General features: G+C 40.9%; 1 protein-coding gene across 1 annotated transcript in view; it reads right to left on the minus strand.

The window, feature by feature from the left end:
- The window catches only part of CLVS1 (clavesin 1), a 63,439-nt gene that overhangs the window by 32,132 nt on the left and 11,937 nt on the right, over positions 1-19,370 (minus strand). Inside the window, 1 exon segment of the mRNA XM_044423802.1 lies at positions 13,345-13,519. Coding sequence (XP_044279737.1) covers positions 13,345-13,519 — 175 coding nt within the window.

Genomic DNA, 19,370 nt, shown 5'->3' on the forward strand with positions numbered 1-19,370 from the left:
TTTGTGATAAACAGATTTCTGGCTTCTTAGAATTCTGTGGTTTGTTCTCTTGCTTCATTTCTTATCCCAAAGCAAATTGTCCTATAACATATGATTCTGCTTTGTCTCTTACTTTTGTGTTCTAGTCATCTAGGATTATCAGCATGTCTTGTTTTGGTCCACTGTCAATTCCTTGCTGGTCACATACATAAAAGTTTTCTTTTTTTATCTATACAGAATCTGTTGTTGGAGCAGAATCTGTTGAATGATAGTTATGGTGATAGGTTTTCCATGAATTCTGACTGGTATTATTCCAATGTATTTTGCATCATAGCCCCTTACTGCCTGTACTACATCTTGCCTCATAATTGCAGCCAGTCCATTTCTTCTGATTTTGTCATTTTCAGAGTAAAACACTTTGTCTGCCTGAAAATGTCTCATTTCATTTCAGTCCAGTTTAGTTTGCGCACACCGTGATGCTTAATGGTTCTATTTCTTGCATTATATACTTCTCACATTCCATGTTATGCAGTGGTAGACTTTCTTTTCATGTCAGTGCATGTAAACCACTAGACTTCCTTTCAACTTTGATCTAGTTATGTCATTAGTGACAGTGCCATTTGGACTTGTACTTTGTTCTTCCCCTATAGCTCACTGAGTGCCTTCCAACCTGGGGGTCTCATCTTCTGGCACTATCTCTTGCTTCCTTTTCAGATTGTTTTATCACAGGGTTTTCAAGGTAAGAAGATTGAGAAGTGGTTTACCATTGCCTTCTTCTGTGCTGTTCTAACCAGAATTAACTTGAGCATATCCATCATTGTCTGTAAAAGACCTCCTGTCAGTGTCACACTACCATTGCTGCTCAGTAGCTGTCCTTCAGAGGTTTCTCTGCCCCCAACAGCATTGCAGGTATCCATGTTATTCTGCTGTTGCATCTGTTATTTCTGTAGAGGGTGGATGTGACTTGGTCTGGTGTCTCTGCTTTGACATTCTGCCTTGGGAGGAGGGATTGCAGACTAGCCAAGTGAGTGTCCTTTCAGGTTGCATTGTTCTTGGTTTCTCTGACACTCTCAGCCCCCCTCACCATGTTAAGATGTACATTCAAGAGGAGGAGCATCTCCCAGGTCCCCTCAGATTTGCTATTCCTCCTGAGCTTAGCTGCAATCCTTACTGTGCCTGAGGAGAAAAGAATTTACCCAGCAACAGTATATTGTCTGTCAATGCAGTGTAAGGTATTTGGGGTTGCTAGTTCTTGAATGGCTAATTAAGACTCATCAGCTTTTCAAAAGCCCTGCCACATTCTATCAGGAGGTGCTTCTGACAGCACCATTGCAGATTGTCCGGTCTCAGCCAAGATCAAGGAATTATGAGCCAGGAAATCAGAGCCAAGGAACACACAGAAATTTGCCGCAGCCAGGAATATCTTGCTGATGCAAGTACCAAGTGTGGAGGTCTTGAAGCACAACGTTCAGCAGCTTGTCTGCAGTGCCTTACCACTGGGGCCTTCAGCATTCTGGAGTAGGAAAGTGTGAGAAATCTGACAAGAGGGTGAAAATCCAACAAATTTTCATGATTTGGCCTAGTTTCTGGTTCTGCAGCCTTGTGCTGCACCAACTTACTATGGTGCAGGTGAACAAGCTTGCAGACTTCCATCTGGGCTATTATTTATGCATTTGAAAATGTTAAGGAAATTTGGTAACTTTAGTGGACTTATTGCACTCTTACTTATTACTTAGACTACATCAAACGAAATCATCTCAGTAGAAATTGACAGCATCCTGTTTATGTGTGTAAATATCTTCAGCGGAATGTGTTACTATGCAGTGATTGCTTTATTTATCTTTAAATTGAACCAATCTGATAGAAAATGTATCTGAGCATGAAGAAACAAGGACTATTATGCAATTTTGTCAGTTGCTTTTCCAAGCATCACAGAAGAACAATTGCAGACTGCTCTTTGCCACCTGCACACTTGCAGCCTTCTCAAGTACTGTTTCATAAAGAGAGACTCTTACTATTTTGTAGATAAAATACTGCAGTATTAGTCAGCTGTAATGTATTCATCACTACAGTGGTAGTGCAGTAGTTTGATGAAAAGAGAATACCAAATGTTTTTGAATAACTCTTTTTTGTTTGCTTTTTGAGCTCTGTCTCTAGGGAAACAGATGTTAAATCAAGAAAGTATATTATGAATGCCACCTACACTCTGTCACAGCCTTGGAAAGAATGAAATAATCATCCATTGAAATGGAAATGACATCAGACTGATCTTGTATTGCCTGATGTTCACTAGAGAGAATCATGCAGGCCAGGAGACCATCAAAACCAGATTCAGCAGATGACACTACAGAGAATCAGACAGTGGCTGCAACCCACAGGTAATTTACTGCAAAACACTGGATGAACACAATTAATGGCACAATCCTATCTATGTTTACTCAGAAGTAAGACTTACTGATTTAAGTGGGCCTTTGTATGACAACTGTCACACTGTTCATGAGAAAGAGATGTTTCAACATTCATATCGTATATGAAATGCATTGACTTCTGGTTTGGGATGCCAGTGTGAGTCAGACTGCTGCTCCCATTTTTAAATTTTAAATTCCTTCTTAAAACAGTCATGTTTTCTTAATATTTTGTAAATAGCAAGATTTTTTTTTGTTTCTTTATCAGCTTTTTGTGACCTTTAAATCTAGATTTTGCCATATGCTAAATTTAGCAGGCTTAAACATAGATAAAAATTTTCTTGTGGTGGACTTGAACAGATGAGTTGACTCTTACTTTGGTTCACATAGTGGGATATGATTAGGATTTTTAATCATTTTCTGATTTGTGTGCCCACTATAATTTGACTGCTGTGACTGAATGGCAATAATTTGCAACTTCTTTTAGAATCTAGGCTTTGTTCTGCAGCTTTTACAAACTCATAGTCTCCTCCACTACTGAAAACAGCTGTTGAGTCTTACCAGTTACATCAACCCATGATCCATGCTAATAAATATTTATTATCAGAAAATTAATGTGATACACTGGGTCTATTGAAGAATCCAATTAGGAACTTAAAATGTTCAGTCAAAGCAGTGGATTTTTGCTTTAGCACCTGAGTTGAAATTTCAGTGGACCTCAGATTATATCTTATTCAACAAATACATTTGTTTTGCATTTATTGGATGTCACAATGTCTTGTTAATGAGGGTTTGTCTAAGTCAGCTAACCACCAATACTGCTATTTTTTAAATAAACATGTTGGCAATGTGTTGCCTCTTTTTGAGCAGAAGTTATAATATGGATAAACTTTATAATGGTATACTATTATTTTCTGATGTACATAATCTCTTAAATAATCGAATTGCTTTTCAGAAGTTAAAGCAAGTATTTTTTTTCTACACACTCCTTTGACAGTGACAAGACTAATACTACAACACTGGAAAGGTAAAAGCTCACCTCCTAATAATGCTTTCAATATTTGAATGGACAACATACAGATACAGCTTAGCTATAACTGATACATTTATATTTATGCAGTTACACACACACAATTATCTTTTATTTGTATTTTTATTTTATTTTACAATAAACATGAATTAGAAAGGGTATGAAACAGAGAAAGAGCACTATGCACAAGAAATCTCCTGTGGCACTCCACACAGATCTATACCTACTGGATCAATGATAAAGCAAGCAATTATCCATTTAGAATAAATAACAGAGCTAATCAATTCTGTTGCCAGCCAATAATAAGTTATTTAAAAATACAATCCATTTCCAGAAGTGGCATATTTATGAATCTAATTCAGCCAGGTGAAAAATATGCAAAACATTCCTACCACAACTTTTAGCCCTGTCAGAAATTCTACTTCAGGACACTAAGCAATGTACTCCTAGTACAGTTGCATGTACAGCATGTGAGGCATGCACCACTGGTGTATAGCTGCATGACAGTGTACATGGACAGATAAAAAGTCTGTGCAATAGGAAAACTTGCCCTTGTTTCCCTGCTGCTTATCTACAGATTCTTCAAAATCACACCTGGTTCCTACTAGAGATGTATTTCTAAGAGGAGACTGGAACAGGTCAAGGCCCTAATAAGGTTACAGTGAGATATGAGATGGGACTGAATAGAATGTCTTGTTGCAATGATGAATTATCTTTCCTATCCAGATTAGTCACATTCTCTATCCAATTGATAGACCCTACAATTTGTGCAATGCTGTCTGTGGTGATGAACTGACAGTGGCAATTCTTGCCACCCTATGCTGTTTTATCCTTGTTATTCTACATGTGTCTCCTAATCAAACTGATGTGCAATAGTGGACAATGTATGGCCAACCAGTTGCTGGTGGCCTGTAACTCCCATCAGCCTTTATGACTGGCTTTGTTAGACAGGTCTGATGGGAGCTACAGTCTTATTATACTTGGATGGCCAAGTATGTTTTTGTTCTTTCTTGTCATATTCTCTGGCTCCAACACAAGTAGAACTCCAAGGCGTCTGTGGAAGTGTCTGGGCAAGAGGATCATTATTGGCACTTTTCTTCCATCATTAGTTGTTTATGCTGCCTCCTCTGACTGAACTGCACTCCTTCTGTGCTGGGACACCAACTGATATGGTTATTGTGGATTTTAGAAAAAACTGAAGTTCTACAGGAAGTCTTGTGGCCAGCACCATTCCTTGGATGATTGTGGGGGATTATTGGGAACCATGGGAGAACATACCAATATGCAGTGAGAGGGAGCTAGAATGTCTCCTCTATCCCTTCATGAAGCCAACTGGCACCCACTGCAAGAGGGACTCTGATGAGGTATATTACTCTCAAAGAAGCACACATTGCCCCTTTAGGGACCACAACACCTCACTCCCATTTTGTCCTGAAATTCCATCCTCTGCCGGAATTAAAAGAAAAAAAAGTGGGGGGTAGGGAAACCCAAGAAGAGGGAAAGAAGAGTTTTTAATCTTGCTGTTTCAGAATTTTGTTCTAGCTGTAGCTGCTCCTCAAAAGTGTGCAGAAGAGGCTCGACCAATCTTTGGTTTGGAACTTGATTTAGCTGTAGTTGGAGGGATAGCTTCTGTGGTTACATGGGCATGCCTCCCATTATAATAAGAAATTATGGTTTTGAAAACTAAACTATTAAACTCCGTTGGTCCCATCTTCACAGGGCATGTTGGAAGGGAGTTAATGAATTCTGATGGATACAGAAATTTTATAGCTAGGCAGTTAGGGATCCTTTTCCCATCAGACTAGTTTAAGGGAGTGCAGCTAATTCTTATGACCTCCCCACATTTGAAGGCCCGAACATCAGGATGGGTTATCCCAGCATGCAATATGACAGACCACCTGAAAAATGATCATTTAAGAAATACTATGGGATAAGAGAAAATGATGCAATGGTCCAACTACTCTACCCATCTCTCCGTGTGCCTCCCTTTTCTTTTCCCAGGCTGATGCATGCATTGTTTCTGCTAAAAATTCAGCATCAGGAGCACAATACAGTATATGATTATGAATAACACTTGCTAGAGAATGCATAGTTAGATACAATATCAAAATTACACATTTATATATATCTTTTTGACATTGTTGTCTAAAAAAAATCACAACTTTCCTACATTCAGATGGCCTATCAGTTTTGACAGTTTATATAAAGGGAATCCTTTGAAATGGTAACAACCATTTAGAGATAAACATTCAACACTTAGAATCAAGATAGGGTGTTGAGAATGTGACAGGTACAGCAATAAAATACATAAAAGAGCATGTTTTTCCTGAGCCTTTGGCAACACTATCTGTGATAAATTCCCTTAAAAGTACCATCTCCTGACAGGAGGCTTATTAATATTTAGAGGATTGCTATGGAGAATATTTGCATAATTTGGATGCTGCATGAGATAAAATGGCACCTACCATTCTACTTCATAAAGTTTTGCTTCTAACAGGCAGGGTTATATCACTGATATTTGTGTGTCAAGTGACAAATGCAAGGCTTCCATTGCTTGTTTAAAAAATGTGTTTCCCAAATTTCTGAAGCACAGGACATTTTCTTCCCAATCAGCAGTGCTGATCCAGCTGACATGTCCTGGCTTGAAGATGCAGACCTTAGAGCTCATACTGTTTGCTTCAATTATGAGCAGAGTGTTGTTGTTGTTGTTAGTCGTGAAGTCATGTCCAACCAATCATGACCCATGAACAACATTCCTTTCTGCCCTCCCCCATCCCCTGGAGTTCACACCGACTGCTTCAGTGACTCCATCTAGCCACCTCATTCTCTGCCGTTCCCTTCTTTTTTGCCATCTATTGTTCCCAGCATTAGGCTCTTCTTCAGCAGGTCCTTCCTTCTCATTAGGTGGCCAAAGTATTTGAGTTTCATCTTCAGTATCTGGCCTTCCAAGGAGCAGTCAGGGATGATATCCTCCAGGACTGACCAGTTTGATCGCCTTGCAGTCCAAGGGACTCACAGGAGTCTCCTCCAGCACCACAATTCAAAGGCCTCAATTCTTTGGCGCTCAGCTTTCCTTATGGTCCAGCTTTCACAGTCATACATTGCAAGAGCAGAGTGTTATAACCCATAATTCTTAGCTGACCAAGTAGGGGCACAGCTGGCATTGAGGGGCCCTGGACAAGTTGCTTTCTGATCCTCCTGCTGTCCCTCTATACCTCCCCACCAGCCAGCCAGCTCTTCCTTTTTTGAATGTATCTGAGGTGGTGGTGGCTCTTTCAGAGTTGGGGTACTTTGCCCCACACACTCAGGCATGCATGCTCTGTCTTCCAAGCAAATCCCAGTGCTAGTTAAACAATGTCTTTCTGCTGAGAGCATCCAGGCACTGGCTGTCCTCTCCTCCTGCCCCCAACCAATGTCTGGTTCCTCCCATGGAGTGCAACCCACTCTAGCAGAATCCAGTACTTTTATTATATTGATCCAGTAGTGGCAGCATCTCCTCCTCCCTCTAGCCTGGCTAGTCAGGTGCTAGCAAGGGAGAGTGCTGAGGCTTCTTCTAAGATATGCAATTTTCAAATCACTTTTTTGCATAGGCTTTGAGTAGCAGCAATCTGAACCAGTCAGATGCTACCTGTGTGGTACTCAGCCAATGGGAGCACAAGAGTGGTAAAAGAGCAGTCTTGACCTTGCTCCTGGGCCCTCAGTGGCTGTGCCCCTTGCAAGTAAGTGTATGGAAGAGTTTCTTTACAATGGCATGCTGCAGTTCAGGCTTGCCCAGCTGGCTGCCATGAACTCTACTCTGGCAGGTGAGTTTGAAAACAGCCCAAGGCTGGGAGGAGCAGGAGAGAAGATGAGCAACTGCCACAAGCCCAGGGAGTCACTGGGGGGCCTTCAGAGCCCCTGGCACTGTGCCCTGAGGTCTGGCTCTGGACTGTGGCAATGGCCCTCAGAACCTGCTGCCTGTGCTGCCTGCAGTCCCCAAAGTAGGGTTCCACCCCTTCTCCGGAACAGGCTCCCTCTAAACATGAGCACGGATCAAAAACCACCTTCTAAATTCAGGCTAAGAATCAACTCCTCACAATAAAAAAGAGAATATTGCATATTGTGAAAGCAGACTCTGATTTTTGTAAGGTGTAATGGTATAATTAACAAATGCCCTCATAAAGACAACCAAATTATTCCTTGCTGTTCCTTGTAAACCACAAGTGATTATTTCTTGATCTTCCTGTTCAAAGACCTCAGGAACCTCATTAATATTCATAACAGCTTTTAGAATGGAAAAGAAGCATTAGATTTATATAATAATTAGATCAATTTGGACTGTGGGTATTCATTTGGACTGGGTCTTATGACTTGCAAACCATTTGTTCATTTCTATTAACTGTTCTCTTGTGGTTAGTCCCTATCCAATAGTATCATTTATTTTTCCTCAAAGAGCTTTTTTGTATACAGCTTTGGGAAGAAAATAGGAACTCAGGAAAGAGGGGTACAGAGCAAAATAATGAGAGGTGGAACATGCTTTTAACATGTTGTAAGATGTAGCAATGCTGTTGATGAATAAATCAAAAACACTTTTTGAAGGAAATATAAGTCCAAGAAGTGAAGGGAGATGGGGCCATGTGGTACACAGTGCATGCCTCAGAAAGGTTTGCCATGTTACTACATAGTGAAAAATGTACAAACCGGCCTGGAACAAAAACTAGGTAGAGACAAATAAGAGTACAAAAATGATCATGTTGAATGAGCTTCTCTTTATGCATTTTAAGCCCTATGCTTGGACTATGTAATGTTATCTGAATAGACTTCTGCCACACAGAAGGACTTCCCTTCTCTCTGCACCTCTGCTCCAGTGGTCTCTGTACAATTTGCTCTCGGGGTATCCCAACTATTTGGAGCAGATTTGGGAGTGTGCTGGGAATGGTGCAGGGAGAAAGAAGACACTGCCAGAGCTTTGGTCTGCAAACAGAGGACTATTATTCGACACAACTCTATACAACTTCCTATGTTGGTATAAGGAAATAAGAAAAGCCATGCTGGATCAGACCAAAGGTCCATCTAGTCAAGCTGTTGCAGCCCTTCAATCATTTTCATCGCCTTTCTCTGCCTTTTCCAACCCAATAATGTCCTTTTTCAGGTAAGATGATCAGAAATGGACGCAATATTCCAAGTGCAGATGCACCCAACATTTGTATAAGAGAGATAATATTTTGGCAGTTCCTAATTTTGGCAGTTCTCTTCTGTTCCTAATTAAGCCTAGCATGGAGTTTGCCTTCTTCACAGCAGCTGAGCAGTGGGCTGACAATTTCATCAAGCTGCTCACCATCATCACAAGATCCCTTTCTTGGTCAGTCACTGCTAGCTCAGGTCTCATCAGTCTATACTTGAAGTCAGAATTTTTGCTCCAACATGCATTAATTTAGGTTTGCTTACAATGAACTTCATTTGCCCTTTTGATGCCCATTATTCCATTTTTGGAAAGATTCCTTGGGAGCTCTTCACAATCCCTTTTGTTTTTAATTACCCTAAATTGTTTGGTATCATCAGTAAACTTGGCCACTTCACAACTTACTTCAAATTCTATATTATTTATGAGTAGATTGAAAAGCATTGCTTCTAACATAGATCCCTGTGGGAGAAATTATGCACAGATCTCCATTGGAAGAGATAATCATTTATTCCCACCCTCTGTCTTCTGTTCTACAAACATGTTTAGAATTGTATACTTAGACCCTTTTACAATACTCTAATTAGGAAAGATTCATACCAGTTTATGCACAGTCAGTGCCTGATTCTAGTTCAAGAAGCATACCGTTACCATTATTTGCAAATTACCAGCATCCTAGATCTAAATTTGCTAAAACAGATCACATTCTGTCACAGGAGGTGACACAATCCAGTGCAGGATTGTGGAATAAACATTAGGATAACTGTGATCATCAACCTGAGGCATCCAAAGCTCACCAGGGGAGTTTTGGATCAGTCTCTTACGGTGTTTTAGACTCATGGAACAATTGGAATGTGAAGCTGCTTGGGCTATGCCACACACCACTGCAAAGGTTGTCACAGGATGCAGAACCACTTCAAGCCAAACTCTATTTCTGAGGAGTTCTCATGGTTGCATCTTAGTGGAAGGCCAAAGGGATAGTGCCACCTTATGCTCCCACAAAAGAAAATGCTAGCGTGTTTTAGTTTACTTGCAGTTACTTCCAGTACCTAGGCCTTAGAAGTGACATTTAAAACATTTATAAAAGGGAAAGAACAGCCCAAAAGAGACTAGCAGATAGTAGGTGGTTGGAGGTAAGTGGAGGCCTTCTATGAAAGCCTAAAGGGCTAGACTGGGACCTCTGGGATGCTCATTGCTGGTCCCTGGGCCTGAGGTTCCACATCCCTGGCTTTTCAGGTCTGGTCAAGGTGGTGTTGGTATCACCATTCTTCCATGAAATGGCAGAGGGACATTCAACATGGATGTTTTCTTGGTATAGACCAAGTCTGGCCCTATTGCCCCTAGTCTTTTTTCAGAGGTCTTTTGGACAGTTCAGTGAACACTTCACCCTACCTCACATCATAGCAGTTGCTAGAGACCAACGGTTAAGCGTTTTGTGAATATGTCAAGCTGACCTTGTTTCTGTTGGTACCAAAGTGCTCCTCAGAACTAGTTTCTACCTTTATTCTGCATGTATCTGGCTTCAAAAAATCCTAAATAATTCTGACTTATGATGCCTTGCTTGTGATTATCCCTCACTGACATCAATGAGATTTGCTTCTGAGCAGACATCCATAGTAAATAGCAAACATTTTAGTAAAGAGCAAATTTATTATTTGGGGTACATCCTACACACTTCAGCACATAATTAAAAGGATTTTGTAGGCAAAGGAATGTGTTCAAGTGTCCATAATTATTGGCCATCATGTATATTTTATTTGTCTGATAAGTAATTTTAGAGTGCAACCCTATGGCCTTGCCTATGGGAGCCCATAGGGCTCTTTGAAGACCAGGCAACCAAGTCCACTGATGGTGCTCAGGCTCCAACAGCCAAGCTCCAGCCCCAAACCTTTTGCAGCTGCTTCTCTGAGAGGGTAAAAGTGCCTTGGAGTGAGGGAAATGGGGCATGCGGTGGGGCTGGAAGGGGAGAAGGCTGGAGTTTTCTATCTAAGCCTGATGGTATCATGGCCTCTTTTTCTCCCCCTTCTCAGTCCTTTCTCTATGTGGCTGAAAATGGTTGTCCAGTTAAAATGCAAGGTGCAAGGCAGAGCAGAGATAAAATGCACAGGATGAGGTGGCAGGCCTTGTTCTAGATACTGGATAAACATAAACCTCTATCTTTAGAGTTTCTTTTCAAGTTAGATTTCATTTCAAAGTTCCTTTCAGAGACTGATAAAATCATAAGCCCAGTAATCTGAGGTTGACAAGGAATGTGAAATGTTTAGACTTCCATGAACAATAATACATATTACCAAATGGTCATAATACAGATCACCAAATTTTATACTGGCTTAGTAATAGCTTCTGTTCTACCAGTGGCCACATTTCAGGATAGTTTGTAGATATTGTGGCATCTCTTTAGCATGAGTATATCTGTGTGGTGTCCTTTGCTCATACAAAATGACTGATCACAGTACTTTATCATTCAGTTAAATACGAGTCAAGATCTTAGTTTCAAATTGAATGCACAAATTAGATAAGGCACATCTCTCTGATGTGTTCTCATCAAAATTCAGGCAAGAGATGCGGAGCACATTATGACACGTGTTCATTACTTGCAACTACTCCAATCTGGATACCACAAATGAAAGAGGAACATTTGGTGGATTTGGTCTTATTTTGTTTGGTGACTTTTCAGGTGTTCAGACTGAGGATGTCTATCAAGTGCTGCTTGGCTAATTACTTCTGATCACTTGTGTGCTGAGCATCTCTTGGCTTATTAGATCTAGCAGGATGGGGATGACCGGTGGCAAAAGTGTGGCAAATGTTGGGCTATGAGTACTGGAAGCTGGGGGACATTTTTTCCTGTTTAAATATGCACAGGATTGTGCCTTAAGAGTGGTAGTCCCAGACTCTTTAAAAAAGGTAGAACTTCAAACACTTCTGGAAAAAAATCTACCTTAACCACAGAAGATTTGAACTGCATGCTGATGACTGGACAAAGTGGTTGCAAAAGGTGCTTGAGTTGTCAGCCAACTCAAGGTACTTTTTGATGAAACGGATTTTCTGTTTCCTTTCAATTAAGATGTAAGCCTAGTACTGATATAGAAACTGCTCTGGTCACCCTGTGGCATGATCTTTGCCAGAAGACAGATGGTGGAGTGTGATCCTGTGGATTCTTTTGGAACTCTCAGTGTGCTTTGATACCACTAAATCAGTCTGAGCGCCCTTCCCGAATTTGATATTCTCCAGATATTTTAAATTTAAACTCCCATCAGGTCCAGCCTCCATCAGGAGTGTTCAACATGTTTGGAAAGCCTGAGTTAGAGAAATCTATTTTGGAGAGAAGGCAGGTGCCATTCTGAAAATAAGCCTCTGATTCAGAACTTTACAAAGAACTGAATGTGAAGTTTAGCAACCTTTAGCAGGATCAGTTTGAATTCCTGGCAATTACTTATTATGTCTGATATTAATGTGCTTAACTAATACAATGGAGCCTTTGCTAATTCACTGGCTGAAACCAAGCAAAGCCAGCATCAGAATTCAGCCCCAATGCCATATGATACCTTTTATTACCCTAGTGCAAAAGCTTGCATCACTGTGCGGTTTGCCCTTTGTTTTGTGAGGTGCAATTCGGAGCCTTTTGTGAACTGAATAGTGTTTTGGAGTTTCAGCTCCAAAGGTAACTGACAGCATTATACAAGGATGCTTCATGTTGGACACTTGCTCATCCTCTGTTCCTTCTTTCATTATCCTCTGCCTCTTGGAAGGCATAAACACTCTAAAACAGAGTTAACCTGGAATGTCACGTTTGTTCGTGCAAATCCCCTCCCTCCCATTCTATGTATAAAAGCCAACTGTAATGATTTTTTTCCTCAACACTATGAGTGGGATAGCATTGTTCAGTGCAGAGAGAGGAAAGAAGAGGCAATGAGCAGGCCACATAGCACACAGCTCCATCTTCCCCCTTGCTGCCACCTCCCAGCACCTGTATCCTGAGGCAGCTACCTCAGGTTGTCTAATGGTAGATCCAGCCCTGTCTTCAGATATACATAGTAGGCAGCTGCATGTGACTGATAAGCAGAGCTATATAAGTAGCCATCCAGATCACTGGGAGACTTGCATCCCAATCTTAGGCATGTTTACTCATAAGCAAATCACAGGGAGTGTGCAGAGAGATTCAGTCTTGCATTGCCCATTGAAAGAAGCTGCACACACAAGCTAATGACAGAAACCAGGATTAGCTGCAAATACACAAGCTATCCCCAGAATTCGAGGAAAGTCTGTTCATATCTGGCCTGCTGTGGATATCAGCAAGATGCCCTTAGCTGCTCTGGTCTGAATTGTTCCCATTAAAATAAAAACAGCAGCAACTGGCCTTTGGGCACAACAGACATCAGTGACTGGTGCTCAACTGTGTTTCTGGGTGTGTATTTATCCATCATGCACCATGAATGCATGGACTCTGAATGTGTGCAGAATGTGTTTCATCAGGCAGATGTTGTAAGTTTTTAATCCCCAGAAAGTCTCATGTGGATTAAATCTCAAATCTCTAAACATTATTCTTAATTGCTGCAGTAAGTAGTACAGGCCTGTGGTAAAAAGGGCTCACTGTTTAAAGAAAGCAATTTATAAATGTTTGAAATTCTGCCTTAGTTAAAGCTCAGATATTCATTTGGTTTCCTTATTGATTTTCCCCTTCTTTGCATTCTGAAAAATAACAGCCCCCAAGCAATCACCAAGCGCAAAGAGCCTCAAAGCTGACATGCTTGTTTCCCCATTCTACATACCTGTAACCCTTCAATTGCCAGTTTGAGGATGGAAGGTGTTAGTTTGGAAGCTTGCTTGAAGGAAAAATTACTCCAGTCTATAATTAGAATGAAGCCATTTATCTGAAGCTCTTGATCTTCAATGAGAACTTCTAAGGACAACAGAATAGCCCGTAAAATGTCTATGAAAGAATTCCTAGGAGAGAATAAAAGAGAGAGAGAGATCATTGTAGTTATTGGCAAACCTTCAGAAATGCAAAGAATCCTGTGGATATTTGTCCTTTGAAAGAAGAGGTTGGAGGTGCCACAACATTCTCTGGCTCTAACAAGTGAATGCAGCCACTTTTGAGAATTAGAAATTGAGATAAACTGATCCATCTGCTTCATTTTCCTGAGCCTTGCAAAGTTATATGATGCATTTTAAAGAATTAATTTTTATTTCAGTTTCACAACAACCATGATTATTGCACAGTCTTTGGATGTCTCCAGAGAGAAAAGGGAGTTCTAGAAATAATACAAGTCATTGTGCAACTATTTTGCAGCTATTCTCTCCTTTCTTCATCAACAAATGAAAAAAGATGGAATGTGCAGCTCAAAAGCATGAGAGGATTACAATTATGAGATGATGATTTCTGGGTGCCCAAAATTTCTTGAATGAAGTAGGGTGATGGTGCTGTAAAAACACCCTCTGAAAACATCCTTCATGAGAAAAAAGTGTTTATTTCTGTCAGAGCCCCAGAGCCATATGGCTGACAAGCCCCCAGTCCATGGTAAAAACAAGGGTGGTCCACTTGCAGCCCTTGTCCAAAACAGGGTTCTTTTGGACAGAGGCAATGACAGTGCCTAGCTCTGCCATATTCAGAAGTTCTAATGTTTAATCGTATTAGATTTGGCTGTGGCTATACAGTCAGAAGAAAAAGGCAATCAACACATGCTCTGTGGCATTTTTTTCTTATGACACAGGTTAAAAGACTCATGTGCTGCTGCTGAGAACAGACTCTTACAAATTAAGCTGGACATTTGGGAACTCAGTACTTGCTTTGACCATGGTTTGTATTCACATGCTTTAAGATACATCCTTAGCTGGAAAGTGCAAGGAGTCCTGTAACTCTTGTTCTTCAAAAACCAGCAACAAAGGCTAAAGAATTTCAGTAAACCTTGAGGAAAAAACACTCGAAAAATTCTGTGGGTGCATCAAATGCAGCTTTTAAGGTCCTGACATGTGTTAGTAGATAATGATCTCATATGGTAGTTTCTTATAGGAAGGTCAAGTGGCTTGTAAAACTTATCATTTCAAAGGGATTACATTCACCAGCAATTCAGAAAAAGAACCAACAAGCTAAACGAATAGTGATGAAGTCATCAAACCTTTCTTCCCACCTATGGAAGGTATCACCAAAAGCAATTAACTAATCTATCCCATTCCTTTCCCTTCCTAACAGACCTTCACCTGCCTGATTTCATGACCATGAAAATGTATTAAGTGTAGGTCTGTATTGGATATCCCCTAAGTTCAATGTCCAAGTAGTGAGCAGAATATTTGATGCAGCTGAACAAGTAACTGACAGCCCTCCCCCCCCCGCATGCGCCCCACACACGCATTAAAAGATGTGCATTCTTTCAATGCGTTTGTGTCAAGAGATCTGTGTTCTAGTCCCCCATCAGCCACAAAGCACACTGGGAGACTTTGCGCTGGTCATGAACTCACAGCCTCACCTAGCTCACAGGGCTGTTGTTGTGAGGATAACTTGGAGAGGAGGAAAACTGTGTAAGCTGCCCTTGCAAGATTTCTTTGTAAGGGGAAGAAAGATGGGATATACATACAATGTAATTAATAAGAAGAACATTATTCTCCTGGATAAACAAAACTTAGCCTGCATTAAAATAGTGAGCTTCAGCCACCATTTGATTTCTCTAGTTTCCAGTTTATTTAGCTGAAGCCATTTTACTGTGTCCTCTGTCAGATGAAATATCAAACTGTTTTGTAACTGGGACAATGTAAATTTGTCTATTCAGCATTATATACAAGAAAGAATATAAATAATAACCTCTGGTAATCTTTGATCTACGTTAGAGGGAAAAAACAACTCAATTGCAGCAATTTATTGCCTGTACAGTTTAGGATAGCTCAGCGTCTTGATGACTTCCCAAATACTGAAAGCATTTCTGAACTAATATATGATCAGCTTGGGCTCTGTGTTTGCTGAACATAGGCTTCATGTGCAATAAGACCAAAGGGCTATGGGACCCTGATGTGGTTTCTAGTTCCCATATTGTAAATCAAGAATGTTGAACTCCTTTCAGCCCGAAGGCCGAATTCCATCTTGGGGAAGCTCTTAGGAGCTGCATTCCGGTGGTGAGTGGGAACAAAGGTAAAGGAGTGGTGCTTAAGGTTAAAAAGAATGGGGCAAAGCCAAAAATTCCAGCATATTTTAGCACAGAGCTTTTATTGCCAGTGACTAAGCCCTTAGAAGAGTGAAGGGGAAACTGGCCTAAAGCTGAAAAAAGGCCTGTGGTTAGGAGAAAGCTCTAGTACCATGTCAAGAGTACATGGCCTTCCAGGGGACTCCTCAGGGTCAGACCGAGACCTTCAGCGGGCTGCATGTAGCTTGAAGTTCTGTATCCTTATTGTGAAGCATACACATACTGCTGCTGCCCATCTTCTCAATCAAGCTGATTGTGCAGCAGCTTAGGAGTTGTCAGGAGCTGGTACTCTGCTTATTCATTTCAAACTTCCAAAACAATAGACAGCTTTAAGAAAATAACTTTGCAGGCAGTTCACAACCATCAGGCTGCACTCACTACAAGACTACTATCTAAGCATAAACAGAGTGATTTGTTAAACCTTTTCAATAATGATGGGCTTCACCCCTCAGGGTTGGTCTTTTATTGTGATACTGCATGATGCGGTCACGGAGTAGACTAGTCAAGGGATTGCCTTCATCCTCTTCTTTGTCCTCTCTCTTCTCTTCCAAGCCCTGTCTGTTCCCAAGGACTGTCTGAGCACCTGGAAACAATAACCTTGAGACAATTTCTCCCTACTTTCCCCTCTCAACTCCCACCCTCCCCATTTCCCAGTCATCACCATCCACATCCAAAGAGTTGATGCAACCCTGACCTTGGGAAGCAGGCCAATAACTGCCTAGTCCATTCCAGCAGGAGTGTTGCCAGAGCACAGGGTGTCACCAAGGGTGGGGGAGCTAACCCAAGCATTCTCCCTGTGCCTTCATGTAATTTATTATGAATGACTGAAGAAGGCATATCTCACCCTTTTTGATTCATGTCTTGTAGAACTATCTTACAAAGGCTGTATCTGTCAGAGGCTACTTTGAATGTATTAGCAGGCTAAACTTTCAGATGCCAATGGTTGTATTTATCTTGGCTGCATCTCAGTTTATTATATCAAGGCATAAAGGCGAGCAACCACAAATTAATTCTAAGTCCAAGAGTCCATGTGATGTGGGGACTAGATCTAGGGAGGTCCAGATTCAAATCCTTAATTATGAAGCTCACTGTCACTCTCATACCAGCTTCAAAGAGCTGCTGACAAATGAGGTATTCTCACATATCCTGCCTGAAGCAACTTGTCTGAAGATATGCAGATAGTTTAACACACTTTAAAAAGCATAAAGCTACTCACCCACTATCTTCCACCCACTCCAGCTCTAATCAATAATCTTTTCAATAAGGGGCTATGTAGGTGAATTGTCCAGCCCTTTGAATTGTCAAGCCATTTTCAAAGATAGCATTATGGCTGTCTGGCAGCCAAATCTTTTGTCAGACAAATTGCTCATTCGTGACTCCAGTTACTAGCAGCTCTTTACTGGGAACCAACTGTTAGGAAATAGTTGGGAATTTTTCTTGAATGTGCTGAATAAGAGAGACCACCAGAACCTTGAAGGTGACAGGTCTTTCCACTTCCCAGCAAAAGGACTGGGTGAATGTATGTGAAGCTACAAAAGGAGCAGTTTGTAATTCAGAGAGGAAGACACAAAAGAGAGGTAGTAATGTTAGTATGTTGCAGTAAAGACAACAAACCATCTTGTGGCACTTCAAAGACAAAAACATTCATTCTGCCCTAAGCTTTTCTGTACGTTGTCTGCTTCATCAGAGAGAGAAAGAAAAAGCACACTCTAATGTGGGTGCCAACCTGCTTCCTGTTTGCCTCCACTTCATCCTGCTTGTACAGATGTAACATCAGTGCTGTAAGGCTTCAGTGCTCTCTTGAGAAAACAAAAACCTAGGTAAGCAGTCAGGAGGATAGTAGGGATCTTGTAAAAATACAATAGCTTAAATGGGAACCAAAAGTATCAAGTCAATGTAACCTTATTACAACTTTCCTTCCACGAGTTGTGTTTTCTGTTATTGGTCTCCTGGGAGGTAAACAGAAGTAATCAAAATCAACTTCTAACAACCACAAATGTCTTTAATAATTTATCCCCCTACCATTATACTATAAATGAATAACGCCTCATATTATTGACAGGGAAACAAAGCCCTGAGTTTGTTCTGCAAAAGAAACAAAAGAAGAATGCTGATTCTTCTGAAATGTGATGAACCAAGGTTATTTAGACTAAGAGTCAGAGTGCTAAAGATTTCAGTTTGGGTTTGAAGTATGGGAGGTTTTAAGTATGGGACATTGAGAGAGAGAGAGGGAGAGAAAGCGTCACTGCACATGGTGCTTACACACTGTAAGGGTACAGATTCTTGTCCTGCAAAGCTTACAATCTATATTATCACATGAGGGAAACAGGGCATGGGGGTGGGGGGACACAGACAGGTGCAAAGAGGAAAGCAACATGCAGTTGCTTCTGTTGCATATACCTTTCTTATTTGCAGCCTGAATTATAGCAGCACATGCTTCCTGATACCACTGAAGAATACAAGCTCTGCAGCCTCATCCCTTTCTGCTTCTATTTGACCCTTTATGGATCATGTTTAGAACAATCAGTCTGAGGATGTTATTACACCCTGCCATGTTGCTTAAATCCAAAAGGGCCACTTGCAACAAAAATTACCCAGGTCTCCGGGTACTCTCTTTATCAAGTCCAGAGTGTGCCCTTGTTGCACAGCTAATAAAGACAAATCTAGCAGTTACCTGCTAAGTCTTTGCTGTCTTATTCTCTTCATCAGAAGAGCCCTAGTGAATTGACCCAAAAGCCAATGTTGTCCAGCATCCTATTGCACACAGTGGTCAACAGATGCCTCTTGGGAGAACATCAGTAGGACATGAGTCCAAAGTAAGTGGGAAACAATACCATGGGCTGCCTTGAGCATTTTGGAGAAAGAGCAGAATGGAAACGTATTAAAGTCACCAATCTAATTTTGGAGAACATGTACAAAGAACACATGAAAACTGCATTCATTGTGATAGCCACATGCATTTTCTCTGATCCAGCTACCATGTTGAGGACTATTGTACCTTTATTCATCGCCTTGCCATGCCAGTGCCAAGCATGGAACAGGAAGACAGGGACACCAAATTCCTCATTCCAGTCTGTCATATCTACCCTGCCTCTCCCTTGAGCCATCATAGGTTGAGTTGTCCTTGAGAAAGGGAAAATATATTGCTATCCTCAAACTCTAGGCAGCATCTAGGTGGAGGGGAAATAGTTATCCTAAGACTGTACATCAGGCAAAGCAATCAATAGATCAGGCAAAGCAAGTTGGCCCACACAGTCACTAGGAACTAGTGTGGCTACAATTATGATAATAGGCCATACTATTTTGGGGGAAATTACTCAGTAAATGAGGGCTTCCTAACTTCTCCTTGGTCAGCTATCAGCAGTAGAGACTGGGTGGTTTTGATTTGTTGGTAAATATAGCCAAGATCACTCAATTCGCCCTCTAGAACCAAATATACAACTGAGCACAATTTGTGATCAGAAATTGGTCTGTTCATGAGCTTGAAATCTGACTCATAAACCAGACAAAATAGGAAAGTTTTGGGATTGCATGCATTAATCAATAGCATCCATTAATCAAAAAGCATGCATTTCAAAAATGTGCCCCAAATTGCATACATTTAGAGAAAAGTACACAGAAAT

Source organism: Varanus komodoensis, unplaced genomic scaffold (assembly GCF_004798865.1).
Source record: "Varanus komodoensis strain SLA01 unplaced genomic scaffold, ASM479886v1 scaffold14_1, whole genome shotgun sequence".
Taxonomy (NCBI): Eukaryota; Metazoa; Chordata; class Lepidosauria; order Squamata; family Varanidae; genus Varanus; species Varanus komodoensis.